The 15,313-nt window shown below is 41.5% G+C and overlaps 1 protein-coding gene across 1 annotated transcript in view; it reads right to left on the bottom strand.

Annotated features, from left to right (window-relative positions):
- OTOG (otogelin) overlaps positions 1–15,313 on the bottom strand; it is a 1,187,449-nt gene that overhangs the window by 761,272 nt on the left and 410,864 nt on the right. The window contains exons 12-14 of the mRNA XM_086954148.1: positions 11,011–11,057; positions 6,744–6,889; positions 3,923–4,055 (exon numbers count right to left, since the gene is read on the bottom strand). Of these exons, the coding sequence (XP_086810274.1) occupies positions 3,923–4,055; positions 6,744–6,889; positions 11,011–11,057 (326 nt within the window). The remainder of the gene's footprint in view (positions 1–3,922; positions 4,056–6,743; positions 6,890–11,010; positions 11,058–15,313) is intronic.

Here is a 15,313-nt window from a genome sequence, read left to right as displayed (position 1 = left end):
ACTTTACTGTTCTTGACAACTATTTTCATTAACAACATTCCAAATGAACATCTCCGGTTCTACTGGATATATATTTGTCATTCTGGTACCATTCATTATAATTTACCCTGTTTTTCTAAATTGCTTTGGACTCTTTCTTGTGTTGAGTTTTCACTTTATCACTGTTGGTGTACTGCATATATACATTACACATTGCCTCTAAGTTAAACAAGAATGCATTTGTGGCAAGCTACCAAAGAGGTAAGCACATGTTCATTCAGTGACTTTTGTGACTGGGCCTCGGCCTGCTGCTGTATACTCTCAAAAGTGGAGCACTTAACTCTGCCCAGGACGACTCACCTTCAATGTGCCACCCAGCAAACTCATGTAGGTTTTCCAGGGCAGCAATGTCTTCTCCTGTAGCTTCCAGAGCATCACCTTCAGGATCAGCTTCCTCTCGGACCAACCTTGGGAATTTTCGTTTGTGGGTTTCCTTTTCCCCTTCCCTTTCCTTCTTACTTGGCAAACACCTAGGCTGCCTTATCGGACTCCAGGTCCTTCTGACTCTCCTGAAATGCAGCCATGGAATATGTAGTCAGGTGCACCCACTCAGGCAAGCCCAACATCCCCTAATGGGACCAGAGCTCCGGCTCTTTCCATATGGTGTGATCTAGGTCATTTCCTAACAGAGAGTCAACAATCAATACTGGACTCACATCTACCTTAAAGGAACCTCCGACCCACCCCTCATTTCAAGGGAACTAGAGCCACTGGATTGTGACTCACCTAGTTGTCCTTATGACATATACCAGCAGTCATTCTGGCTCATGTGTCCCAGAGAGCTTTCAGACTCTGCCCATTGATGGTGAGCCAGTGGCTCTACTTTTTGATGTTGTCAGGCATGTGTGATTTAGGCACCATCTCCTCGTCACCCAGGGACACTAGTATGACCTCTGCACTCCCTCAAACATCAAACTGGAGGAGCCTCCTCCAGCATTAGAACAGCTATTCCCGGTGGGAGGCCAACCAGTTGCTGACTGCTTCCTGTATGGACAGCTGGCAACCCCCTTGCTATGCCTATACTGATAACATTCATGGCACTTGGGCCAGAAGTAGCCTAGGGACTTCTTCCCGTGAAAACCACCCTTCTTCTACTAAGGATTGAACTAGGACTCCTTCCCCTGAAAGCAATTACTGAACATTTGCTCTCTCATGAATATATTGCACAGCCCATCACAGTAACTCACGTTGCTGTCCTTCACACAACCATCTAACCCTTACTGGAATAATTCACAAAATCAAAACAGGACTGGTGAGACAGTGTCTGTCGGTCCATAAACTTCACGCAGTATTTCTCTGGGGTAAGACCAAACTTGACAACAAGGGCTTTTTTTCATGGGAGCATACCTTATCCTGTCATATTTATTTAGGGTCAGTGGGGTATCTCTGCCAGTGACAAGAATATGCGTCCAGAGACTCTCCCCCCAGCCCCCCAATCGTCCTCTGGGACCCTATATAAGAACAAAGCTACCTCATAGGCTTTAAACTACTTGTCAATGCTATCCTCACCACAAAGTAAGGCATCAGGTCTTTGGGGATGGGGATCCTTTGTCCTCTTCTAGGCACTTCAGTGTTACTGCTGTCATGTTCATTGGACTCCGCAACCCTCTTGGTATTAAGGTCCAGTTCTTTCATCTCATGTGGTAGCAGGGTCTTCTTTCTCTCTAGAGCCTGCCTCTTTTTCTCTAAAGCTCTCTCTGCCTCTGCCTTTTTCCTTTTTTTCGTCTATGTGCTTGGTTGCAGCAGATTCAGCATTCATTTCTTCTCTGGCCAGCTTTTCACCTCCATCACCAGAGTGGCCAGTGTCAGCCTCTCTGCCTGCCTGTCTTCCAACTATGCATGGGTCAGGTTATGGGAGGACACACTGTTCTCGACCATGCACAAGAAAGGAGATCTAATTTCTGTGGCTCTCCTCTGGCTCTGGGGCAATTGCCAAGTAATTCTCTTCCTCCCCCTTTATCTCCTCCTTTTCTACACAATCATCCTATTGACATTGTGATGTAGACTGCAACATAAGGACCTCTTCTGAGGCTCTGAGAGCTATCTGGTACTGCAGTTTCTTAGAGCCTTTTTCTAGCTTCAGCCCCTTCTCCTTACACAACTCTTTCAGCTATACCACAATGAAACATTCATTGTTGCTGAGTCCACCTCCATTCTTGCAACAATCACAGGTGCCAAATATGAGAATAGGAGTGAAATCTGAGACAAAAGTAAAAACAATACCTAATCAAACATGAATGGTAATTTAAAAATCTAAAATCTATTTTGATGGTAGATTATTACAAAGGATTTTTGGTTTTACACCAATCACTAAGTGGCCCAGTAAAACCCCAAGTGCTGAATTTCACCACTGACCACAATGTAAGACATTTGGAGTATTATTTGAAGAGGGTAAGAACCCACCTCAAATAATAGCGAGAGTTCTTGTCAGCTTGAGCCACTATAAAGTCACAATATAAGTCTGTGCTTAATCTTCTGGCAGTTTGGCACAAAGTAGTGAGGCTTAACTTAGATGCAATGTGTAAAGTATTTATGGAGGACTCAAACAGTAATAAAGTGAGAACATGACACATGAAAATCCCAAATCATTTGGGAAAAATTGAGTCAATCCTAGTAAATAAAATGACACCTAAACAAGAAAAATCCAATAAGTACAACTGGAGATATTATTTTTTAAAGATAGAATTGAATAGCATCAAAAATTTCAAAGTGCCAACCGTGGTTTTCTGGTCAAGCTAGATCAGGTCAAAATCAACAGTTAAGATCAACCACAATGGAGCAAGGATTAGATAGAGGGACCAGGTTTGTCCCGGCTGAAAGTTAATCTTCAGACCTTGAAATGTTTATAGGGGAAAAGTGGTTGTTGGCCTGTCGTTGGTGGGGTAAGCTGCTAGCTGGATTCGAAGAAGGGCTCAACAATAGTGTGTTGCTGAAGAGCAAGGACCTTGGGTGGTCGTCGATGAAGGTGAGAAAGCTCTGAGTGGTTAAAGTTCAAAGTCTGTGCTTAAGAAGTCCTCAACAACTATCGGCTCAGCATTAGTCTCAGCGAAGCCCTTTACCTTTGGACTTAAAAACATTTCTGGAGGTCATATGTCCTTCAGCTAGGCCAACCAGCACATTGAGGCTGACTGCCAATTGATGCCAATGGTTAAAGCTTTGAAGGAAACCCCGGTCTCCATCGGTTCTCTTGGTAGAAAGCTGGCAAAAAGTCCCCGCTTTTGCAGTTTGGAGACAGAAAGAGTACACTCTAATACCAGCCAAGCCTCCAGAACCTGGGGAGGCACCACTTGTGGGGTAGGACTCGCTCACCAAGAGGACAGCAGCAAGGTCCAAGCCTAGACCTAGTCTGCTGCACAGTAACAGGAGAAGGGCATCTGGAAGCTTATTGTGTCCCTGTAGCTCAAACAGGAGGCCAGCCAACTGGGTACTAGGTTCAAGGCTATCGGGACAGCCTTCCTTAAGGTTTTAGGCAGCAGGGTAGTCCTTCTTCTGTCCTTCACAGGCCAAGGAGTGTTCTCAGGAGAGATCTGTGGGGGTCCACTTTTCAGGCCAGTGCCAGCCTATGGGTGAAGGGCAAGCCTTTTTCACCCTACTAAACCAGTTCTGGTAATTTCCTCTACTCCCACTTGAAAGAAACAAAGTGAAAAAAACAGAAGGATATCAGAATAACAATGGGTATACTGTTGAAGCCTTAATCAAAGAACATGCTGAGCTACTGCTAATCTGTACTTTATTGTGCCTTTCCTACTATCTTGATAGTGAACAACTGCAAAAATACCTCAAAATTCATGTTAACGTAAATATAGAGAAGTTTTAAAACAAATAAGCGCACGCTAACAAAAGGTTTAAAAATATACTGTTCTTTCTTGTTTTCCATTCTTACCATCGGAATAGGGCAAATTAACTTTGTAATGATCATACACCAAAACATCGCCTAAATGAGTCAGCGTCACCTGTTTCCTGGGATCTTGGTTCAGAATTAGACTGACCGACTGTATGCATGATCCATCTTGGTTCTAGGAAAGTAATTTAAATGTTATTATTTATTACCATGATTTCGTAATTTCATCACAATATTAAATTAAATATATATGAATATTGAAAGCAGTTCACCAATACAGTAACAGTAACTCAATGTCACACAGCAGAACTGCAGTATCATACTTAACCAATTCTAACGTCGATTTCTTAATGATCTAGAACGTTTTTCGGTTTTATAATATACTCATGCATTTTTCTGATACTAGCTTTGAAAACTACATATATCTCGGCCAAAAACGATTATTAACATAAGAAAACTACCACTCTTGATAACTTTTTTTCTTTTTCTGAAAACCGGAACCGTTCATCTGGCTTACATTGCACTCCTTGCGCATTTTTAACATATAGTTTAATAAAAGTTAACATGCAACAATTTAAAGCAAGATGTGTGACTATTTACAAAAAACGTATTTACTTTAGTGCTATGATATTGTGTTTAAAGATTTGGCAAGGTATGAGCCAACGCTTTTATAGGTCGGACATGGCAGGTGATATACACACTATACACCCAACACTGAAGAGCAAATATGTCAGTATTAGTAGATACAATTTGAAAGGGGAATAAAATGGTTTAAGGCTCGATTCACAGAGGACCAACATCTTTGTGAGCTAGTTCGGTGGGCTATTTTGCCTCCTGCAGAGCCTTGATTACATGCAGAGTTAGGGGGTTTGAGCTCTGGAATTCAGGTGACCCATTATTTCATTGTTCCACATTTCACTGAGGGAAATTAAAAAAAAACAGCCCAATGAGTTTTATAAGCAGCAAGTGTTATCGCCAACCCAAACTCTAGTTTATTACAGTTGAGGATTCAAGAACAGCTTTACGGATGAAAGCACGTATTTTAGGCATCTTGGTATTGCCTAGAGCCTAACAGCCTGATTCATCATTGGGCCGTTTTGCGAGTCTGAAATAGCGATTCATAAGGAATCGCTATTCCAGACTCGCAAAACGGTATTCATGTAGGAATCGCAAAAAAAAATGCGATTCCTACACATTCCTTATTTGCGGTTAGCAAATTGCTAATCGCAAATAAGGAAAAACTCCCCATTCATTCCTATGGGCCAAAAGGCCCATAGGAATGAATGGGGAGTGTTCCTTATTTGCGATTAACAATTTGCTAATCGCAAATAAGATAACGATTTGAAGGGTGCCAGGGGTGTCCAAAGGACACCCTGTAGCACCCCTTAAATGCACATTTGAACAGGTGTTGCACACACACATGTCCAAAGGACATGTGTGTATGTAACATGCAAAGGAAAAAAATGCACTAAAGTGCTTTTTACTCTTTTTTCGCAATTTACCACCAAGTCAGACTTGGTGGTAAATTGCGACCAAATATAGCGATTTTGCAATTTCTAATTGGTTGATGAATTGCATTTAAGGAATCTCTATTAGAGATTCCTTAAATCCAATTCCTCGCAAATATGGGATTTCGGTAATAGTGATTTTTGCATTTGGGATGATGGCTCCCAAATGCAAAAATCGCACTCGCAAAGGGCCAGATTCTAAGAATCTGGCCCTTTGCGAGCGCAATTACCTTTGATGAATCAGGCTGCAGATTCTCAGAATCTGGCCCTTGGCGAGCGCAATTACCTTTGATGAATCAGGCTGATAGAGCTGAAACATGTCTGAAGCGACTAATGCAGAGAAGGAAATTATTTTAATTTCATGAGTTCATAATGTACAAGTCAGAGAACAAATCTTAAATATTTATGTACAGGAATAAAGTATCATGCGTGTTACATTATGTTTGAACATCTATGTGCGTAAACAATTATTTAGAGGGTGGAATGTGTTGATAGGTATATATTTGGAGTCAAGAATCAAAAAAAGGACTTAACAAAAGAAAAAGGGGAGACTTTATAGAACTACATACACATCTTTTAAGTCACGTATACATCAGTCTTTAACATTCTACACTCCCTCCTTCATTCATTCACATATCAATATTGGCTGTACCACAGTCGATATTTGCGATAGTTTAAAAACAAAGCTTAGCTGCTGCAGCATGAGCAATGCATTTTTGGTTCTTTGCTTCTTAAGAGGGAAGTGGTCACCAGTTTTGTAAATCTCCATCTTTGTGTGCCAGGGCGACTGGTTTCACTTGAGTGGTATGTGATCCTATTCTATATTTGGCATTTTAAGATCATCAGCTGTGTTGTAATACTCCAAGTCCAACAGCCGTAGCAATAATGGCTGACTCTATACCCTCATTCTCAAATTTGTGGGAGACTGATCCCGTAGCCAGAATATCCCTTTATACAAATGTTAGCTAAGAATACATATTGCTCCTATGCGGACACAAAGATTCTATGTAACACATCATTATCGTGCTCATACAACATTTACTTAAAGGAATGAATCCACCAATGCAAGAAGCACACGCAAGAATCCTAAAGAAGAAATGGAAGTCCAATGTATAATTGCCTGCTTCTAGCCTGTATAAATACCTCCATTACAATTTATTTAGGCCTTGTATGTATGATTGTCCTTCAAACTCCGTAAATTTCTGCTAGGTCTCACCCTTACATATTTGCATTGTCTCTATTCATTTATGTTTAAACATGTTTCGTCATAATGATTATACTGGTCTTGTCTAGACTTACAATTATCATTATTTGTTAGCATACTGTGTTTATTCACAAAGCGAGAGAAACTGTACCTGGCCACAGGGGACATTTTGCAGAGTGACTGTAAATTTGCCAGAAGTAAGACTTTTAGCAAGAATATATTGGCACGGAGCTTGGAAAGTGTACTTGCGGCCATCAAATGTCATAAAGTGAATGTCTCCAGTCACTGAACATTCCACTAGAAAAAAGAATAATTTAGTCAATTTGAGACACAGAAACAAAATTCACATTCCTGCACTTTTTTTCTGACAACCTGTATAAGAATTTATATTCCTGAGACCAAACAAGCATTATGCATCTTTCACATCTGATGTAAATTGAACACGCTCCTGGATAATACATAGGGCCCCATTAGGATGACGGGCGGACATTGTCCGCCCGCCACCCTATCGTAGAACGGGACCGCCCGCCATAAGGGCGAGGGTCCCGTGGGGGGAATTAGGATGTGCCCGCCACAGTGGCGGGCACATCCTGTAGTTTTGCATTGTGGCGGGCGGTGCACTCTGCACCGCCCGCCACAATGTAAAAAATGCTGTTTTGCATTTGCATATGCAAAGCGGTGCCTGCCGCTTTGCATATGCAAATGTGGGGGGCGGGTACCATAGGTACCCCCCATGTGCCCCCCAGACAGTGGCGCCAACCTGGGGGCCCTGCAGGGGGCCCCCGCAGCAATCACCACATCCCTTTCCGTGGCGTCATTGCCGCCGTGGAAAGGCCTCTGCTTTTTGCCATTGTAATATGGCTGGCGGTGTCCATTGGACACCGCCACCATATTAATCTATTACCGTCGCGGTCGCAAGCCGACCGCGGCGGTAAAGTGGCGGACGGTCTTTCCGTCCGCCCCTGTCCCCTCCGCCATCCTAATCAGGCGGAGGGGAACACGAGAGTGGTTGTCGGGTGGATTGCCTCCGCCTGGGTGGCGGTGGCCACCACCACCCTGGCGGAGGCAATCCGCCCGATATCGTAATGGGGCCCATAGTGTTTCCATTTCCTATACACAATTTAATATTTATTTTCATTTTATGAATGGAATTTTCTCCTGCCTTTTCACATATAAAACACCTGCCCTGTTGCCTCTCAACGAGAGCTGACATATAAGAGCCTAGACATAAGGCAGCAAGAAGAGATGTACAAACAAACCCTCAGATCACTTCCTGTATAATTTCAAGTCAAAGATCAAAAAGCTCTGATTTACAGCATATTATATGGCAGTGTAATTGTAAATATATAGCACAGGAGGACAAAACCTTTTTGACTGGTGCTTTATATGTCCTTTGTAGTAAGCAAAGTAGGGCTTTGTGCTAGGACCGTTTACTAAAGTATTAAAAACAGATTTCTGAACATAAGAATGTTTGTACATATTTGTCATATTTGTTGTGTAGCATTTTGTTGTAGTAGTGGTGTGCTATATTGTTGTTTATTCCATTGTGTGTTTGTGCTGCCTTATGGCCTTGTGAAGTTGTTAAGTTGTGCTATAATATAATTGTGTTGCTGAAGTAATTCCAATAAATCCAAGATTGAATCTGGTTCATAAAATGAAGTTTAATCCAGGAATGAAAGATCCCATCCACATACAATGCCAGCAGACATCAACTGACTGAAATTAGAACATTGAGTCAACATAAGATGACATAGCTAATGATGTCCTTACCATTCTATTAAAGCTGCAGAACATTGAGTCAACATAAGATGACATAGCTAATGATGTCCTTACCATTCTATTAAAGCTGCAGAGTTACATATTACAGTTGTGCCCTATTTTTACTGTTTGTGTTTTTATTGCACAGATCCCTTTGTGTTATAGCTCTAGTGACATACTGCTTTTTCGTTACTGTGTTGTTTTCTGTTGTTACATCAAAAATGGTGCTCCTTTTCCAGTAGCACATCCTCTTACATTTCCAGTAACTAAAACTATTTATCACATTTTAAGAAGGAGGTAAAATACCACTCCTCTTACCTACACTAGGGGAAATTGTCTGCCTTATGGGGATTCATAATCCCGGTTGTGGGGCATTGCATGTTTCTGCATTGAGGATGCAAGGTCCAGATCAGAGATGCCCCGCAGAGAGTCGGTTCCGAGGAGCTGCGAGGCTGTAGTGCAAAGTTCTGCATCTTTATTGAGGAAGTTAGTATTGAGGGGGGCTTGCAATGCATAGTCCTGAAGCGAGGATGCCTATCACAATGGCTGGTTCCAAAGAAGTTGCTGGGCTTGTGATGTGCAGTCCTGGTGCTGGGAAATTCCACACACCAGAGGCGATGCATCAGCTCTGCTTGGGTTTGTGCTGCACAACAGAGGAGGTCCATCGGTTCTGCTGGATGCACAGATAGGCTGGCAGGGCACCTTCAGGTCCAATTCCAAGGGTTCAGAACTGATGTGGCATCACTTGGCATGGTAGGAGTCGCAGTTGCAGAGTCCAGGTGCTAGTAAAGAGACTAGCCCTTGGTAGTCCTGGGTACAGGTTGCAGAACTAGTCCTTCTCACCCAGGAAGTAAGGCAGTGGAGCAGCACGTCAGCAAAGCAGACAGCAGACGTTCAGGGCAGCAGTGCAGCAGCGTGGCAGTGCTTTCATCAGCACAGAAGTCTTTCTTCCTTACAGAGTCTTCCACAGGTCCAGAAGTTTACATAATAATTGGTGTCTGAGGTCCAATATTTATTCCTGGTGCCTTCTCTGAAATGGGATTAACATCTAGAGGATCACCTCTGAAATGCTCAGGTTTTCTCCCCCCCCCCCGCCTTGGCTCAAAACTAACTACAGGGAGTATGCCATCCTTTCCTTGAAAGCAGGACATAGCCTATCTTGGTGTATGTAGGGGTGTTCCCAGACCCACCCTCCCATCCTGCCAGTGATGGCCCATCCACGAACACCTAAGCTCTCTATTGTATGTGGCTGTCTAGGAGGAATATACAATGACCAACTACCACCTACACCTAGTAACGCGACCCAGAGACAGGCAACACACACTTTGAAAAATGGGAATAAATTAGGGCCAGCTCAGGAGGGGAATAACATCAACATTGATGGTGTTAAACACGCTGCACCCTGTCCTCGTGTATGTGTAGGGCCTACCCCATGTGTGACATATGTATTAAAAAGGAAGGTTTGGGCCTGGCAAAAGGTTTATTTTGCCTGGTCAAAATGGTAGTTTAAAACTACACACAGAGGCTGCGATGACAGGCCTGAGACATGTTTCAAGAGCTACTTTAGTAGATGTCATAATAAGTGCTGCAGGCACACTAGCAGCATTTAATTTACATGCCCTAGGTACATGCAGCACCACTTTACATGGGACTATAAGTAAATTAAATGTGCAATTTGGGGATATGCCAATGTTACCATGGAGAGTAAAGGTAGAAGCTTTGGGGTGAACCTACAGAAAGGGCCAAGTGCACCACACATCATTTGTAAATGTGCATGTGTGCATGTGTAATTGTGACCTACAAGTAAACTTGCTATTTTTTGCATCTCCAGAAGTAAATTTCTGACAATTCCTATAGCTGTAGTGTGGCTGCCTACATTTTATGGAATATATAAAGCCATAAGGTTAGTGGTTATTCGCCTACTTAAGAAGGCATTATTGCCATGCAATATTACTAACACCAATCTTGAGTGGATTCAAACAAAAGCAATATTATTATGGAGGAGTAAATGCATTCAGAAGCAGAAATTCACATTTTGTAATATGTGTTTATCTTTGAAAATGGAGGAATTTGTAACCTTAACTCAAAATATTACCACAAATAATTTTAAGGATTGGGCCCCTCAGTAAGTCAAAATAGTGTTAAAAAGATCTATCATGCAGACATTAGTAGACACAATTCTCTGGTTACGTCTATTGCATGCACGACTATTTGAATCCTGTAGAGGAATAATGTAATTGTGACAATAACCATATTGAATATAACATTGTCATCTTTAAAAAAAAATGAAAAGTTGCTTCTACAAAATAAGTTATTTTTCTGAGCATTTGTTCAATTCCTCGAGGTTTCAATAATCTCCTTTTATACTATTCTACATTTGAAATTAATGTATTTCATAGTAACTGCTTAACTAACAGGAAGTTGAATTTTTATGATTTGGTCCCCTAGTAAAGCAACTAAACAACTATGTGGATTTGAACTAACATTGTTTTGCACAGATCCAAATTTGTTTTGAGGAAGTTGGGGTGAGTGCTCACAGTAAATAATGTTGTTACGATTAGTAGTTTCATTAGAATCCAGAAAGACTTAATTTTGCATCAAGGATACATTTGTAAGGATTTTATAAAACAACACCCCCTTTTCTGAATCAACAGACATACCTGGGCAGATTAGGTCGGTGCAAATCCATTTCCCACCAACACAGGTGCTGCAATACAATACATATACAGGTTTAATTATCTCAATTATATTTAATACATTTAACCTTTAAGAATTTGCAATAACAACAAGATCATCACGTTTACTCACTCAGTCAAGGGATCTCCCTCTTCACAACTGTGCACATAAGAAAGGCTGCCCCTTAATACTTTTTGTAAAGACTAAGGTATATAGCAACGTATGTGCCTTTGCACAGCATGTTGTCTCATGTGTTAAGGCACAGAATTGAGGTACCACACTTTTGCTTCCATAAGTTATTCTCCAGGAATTGCCATTGTCAAGCTCAACATGCTAATTATTTCACACCTACAAGTATCTTTCATGTGTAGAAAAAGCTATTTTAGACTACAAATTATATGAACTGATTCATAGACTCCCATTTAGTGGAATTTTCAAAGGCCAAATGACCTTGTGAACGAAACATTTGGAAATTGTAAACCAGTTGTAAACTGGTTTGCCTACATGAGATGACATTTGGTGTATACTAAACAACAAAACAATTTTAATTGCAAACACAGCACAACAACTAGACAAATTAGCATTTCCTGTTTGGGAATCTCAAATTATAAAATGCAAACCATACTGTAAATCCACAATTGTAAATAATCACAAAAAGTGTATTGCAAATTACTATCAAGTATAAACAGGTGGTAACTAGCTGCAAGCCATAGAAGGGATCCAGAAGACATTTGATTTTTGCACTATAGCTGTGCTGTAGGCAATAGTGAGGAAAAATTGATGTTAGGCAGGACAGCTGAAAAGAAGGTGATGGGAAAGGAGTTTTAGGGCCAGAGTTACTCTCTTTTGATGAATAAAGGAGACATTTATAGCAAACACAGGCTCAGCAGTAGTGTTCTTTTAGAGCTCATAAGTGAAATTTACCCATTTTTAAGGATAGAAATACACTGAAGTCAGATAAGTCTCACCCATGTACTAGTCTTGTGCTAGTGCTGATGTCAGGTTGGGACATAGTAGTTGGGGCATGTGAAATCTCATACAGTGTTGTCTTCAGTTTTTTTTTCATGATTTCCTAGATGCAGTGCCATTTAGCATCCGTGCCCACATAGGCTTCCCAAATAAATCATGGTTGTTGCAGAACACCAAGGTGGGCGTTTATCGCATTGCACAATCCCCGCTAGTAACCAGCTGTGTTGATCACTATTCATTAAGTACATGGGTGGTATGTAATATTGATTGTGTCATTAGAGTCCTTGTTGAATATTATGAAGGCAGCAACCATTATGTCAAAATATTTGCTACCATGTGCTTTTTAAGACTGGCTATCCACAGAAGAGCATGGCGATGGGTGTTTGTTAGATATCAACAACCTACAGATACATTATAAATCATAGGTTGTGTTTTCAAACATTAAGTAGCATACTATCACTGTTATAGATGAGAGTGCGCATGGCATTTCTCCATGGCTCTTAACATAACTCCTTAATTTACAGTCGTCATGGCAGAGGAGATACAATGTTGCATACAGGACAGCTGTACATAGGCTCGGAATAGGAGGCCAGCAAACTACCTCTTAGAGTCACTCTGGTAGTCTTGGGTTCAGGTGAAGGTGCAGGGCTCAAACAGCAGGCTAGCTTGTGAGGGTCCAATGAATGCTCGAGGCAGAAGAGCAGTCCTTCCAGGTGAAACAAAGCAGTTTTGTGGAGTATCCAGCACACCACAACAGCAAGTAGTATTCTGAAGAGCACTTCCACAGTTCCAAATCGTGAACTGAAGTGTGGGTCTAAAGTCCTTTTTTTATGCAAGGTGCCTTCTTTGAAGTTGGGAGAAGTTTCCAGGGGTTTCTCTTTGAAGTGCTTGGAATTTCCTGACTCTCCAGCCCTGGCTTCAAGCTGACTGAAGAGAAAATGAGGAGGTAACAATCCCCTTGTGTGAAGGCCGAGCGCAGCCCATTCTTTTGCAAGTTGGGGTCTGCCTAGTTCTGCCCCCTCACCCTGCCAGCAGATGGCCCTTTCAGGCACACCTAATCTATGTATTGTGTGACTGTCTGAAAGGAATTCACAAAGTATGTCAGTTACACCCAGTCATGTGACATTGGGGAAGCTGCAGATACCTAATAGCTAAGGGCAAGAAAATCCCAGCTTTCTAAAAGTGGGATTCTCAAAATGGCAATGCAAAATCCAACTTCACAATTAGAGAGGATTTTTAAATACAATTTCATAGATACCCAAAGGTAAATGCGTATCTGTCCCATTGCAAGCGTTAGCACTTATTAAATGTACCTAATGTTCTCCTATAAGACAGATAGGACTCACAGTAGTAAAAAACAAATTCAGGAGGACAAGTTAAAAGTACATGTCCAGTCTTTTAATTACAATGCACCCTGCACTTTATATGCAATAAAAGGGAGTTTAAGGTTTGGCAAGGGTGTTATATATACTGCCAAGTCAAATTCACAGTTTAAAACTGCATTCAGGTTGCAATGGTAGGCCTGGGACATATTTTAATGGGCTATTTATTTGAAAAATGTTATAAACGCCATCATGACCCATACGGGTATCAGAGCGCTCTAAAACGGAGCAAAAGTGGAAGGAGGTAAAAGCTTGAACACAACATCATAAAGGGACATGTGAGGTACCAGAAAAGCAACTAAGTCATATTAAGCATGTGGAAAAACAAAATTACATTGCTGAAACCAAGGTAATGATGCATGTTGTGGGGCATGTAAAGTTCCAGAAGAGCAACAGTCTCATAGGGCACGTGAAGAGACAACATTTGAACTTTTTAACAAAAGTATCAAAGAGTGTCAAGAGGAAATAAGAGTAAGATAAGATGGCTACCGGACTATTGCTGTAGATGTTCATTCAGGATTATGCATTTGACATGTTTTTTAAATGAGGCGATAGAGGGGTTTCATCTGATCTTGGGAGGAAGAGCATTCCATATTCTTGGTGCAAGACCAGAGAAAGCACAATAGTATGTTCTTTTATTTTAGAATTTGGGAGGTTTCAGCAGTAGGGTGTTAGAGCTTCTTAGGGTCCGAATCAAACCCAAAAGTTCTAGGTTTTTTGCCAGGTAAACAGGGGTGTTGTAGTGAATAGCTTTGTGCATCAGGCAAGCTATCTTGAAACAGATCCTTGATTCGATAGACAGCCAATTAGGTCTAGAGTGATGTGGTCATGTTTCCTGGAACCTGTGATAAGTCTAGCCGAAGAATTCAGAGTAGCTCTAAGATGGTGCCAATCTAGCTTTAAGTAACCCAGCTAGGGTCACCAATCCATATTCCAAGTGTGCGATAACTAGGGATTGGACTGCAGACTGAATGTCCTCAGAAAGCAAGAATGGCTTGATTTTCCTGAATGTGTTGTGCTGATGATTTGCTACCGATAGTTGCACTGATGTGATCATGCATATTCAGGTATTTGTCCAGAATTATATCTAAAGATCTTGCAGAGTCAACAACATGAGGGGTGCAGTTGTTTAGGAAAGTCTTGAGTGGGTGCAGCATGATTGTGGGGGACAATCAGGAGGAATTCTGTTTTGAGAGTATGTGGAAAAAGATGATTATGAGTTAACCATTGTTGAGATTTTAGTAGCACACAGTTTAGAGATTTTATGTCATCTGGCAAAGAGATTTCCAAATACACTTGAGTGTCGTCAGCATACATTTGGTATTGAATATTAGAGCAGTTCAGAATTTTGGAGAGTGGTTCCTTGAAATATTTGAAAAGCGTAGGCGAGAGTGTGGAACCTTGAGGCACTTCAATTGCGACCGGGGTCCTGGTTGCAACGGAGTGGTTAACTTTGATTCTTTGCGTTCTGTTTCATAGGAACGCGGCAAACAAATTTAAGAAAGGGCCAGATAGTCCCATCCTTTTTTGAAGAAGAACAATCAGGTTTTCATGTTTGACCATGTCAAATGCTGAGCACAAATCAAGAAGGATCAGTAGACAAGGTACATTCTGGTCAATAGATCTCAAGGTGTCATCAACAATGTGAGTTAGGGCTGTTTCAGTACTGTGACCCGTTCTGAAACCGGACTGGTAAAGGGCAAGAAGATGAACATTCTTGATGTGGTTGCAGAGCTGTAGGTGAACGCATTTCTCAAGCAATTTGGCTAAAGGCATGATATTACTAATTGCACGGAAACTGTTAGGATCAGCTAAGTCTGCATTTGGCTTTTTTGGGATGGGAGCCACTTGACTCATCTTCAGGCAATCAGGAATTCTACCCTACAAGAGATATGCATGAATAATCTGGGACCAGAGTGGAAGAAAGGCCGATTTG

This window comes from Lissotriton vulgaris, chromosome 2_1 (assembly GCF_964263255.1).
Source record: "Lissotriton vulgaris chromosome 2_1, aLisVul1.2, whole genome shotgun sequence".
Taxonomy (NCBI): Eukaryota; Metazoa; Chordata; class Amphibia; order Caudata; family Salamandridae; genus Lissotriton; species Lissotriton vulgaris.
Note: the sequence above shows the minus strand (reverse complement) of the source record. Positions and strands in the feature narration are given on the sequence as shown.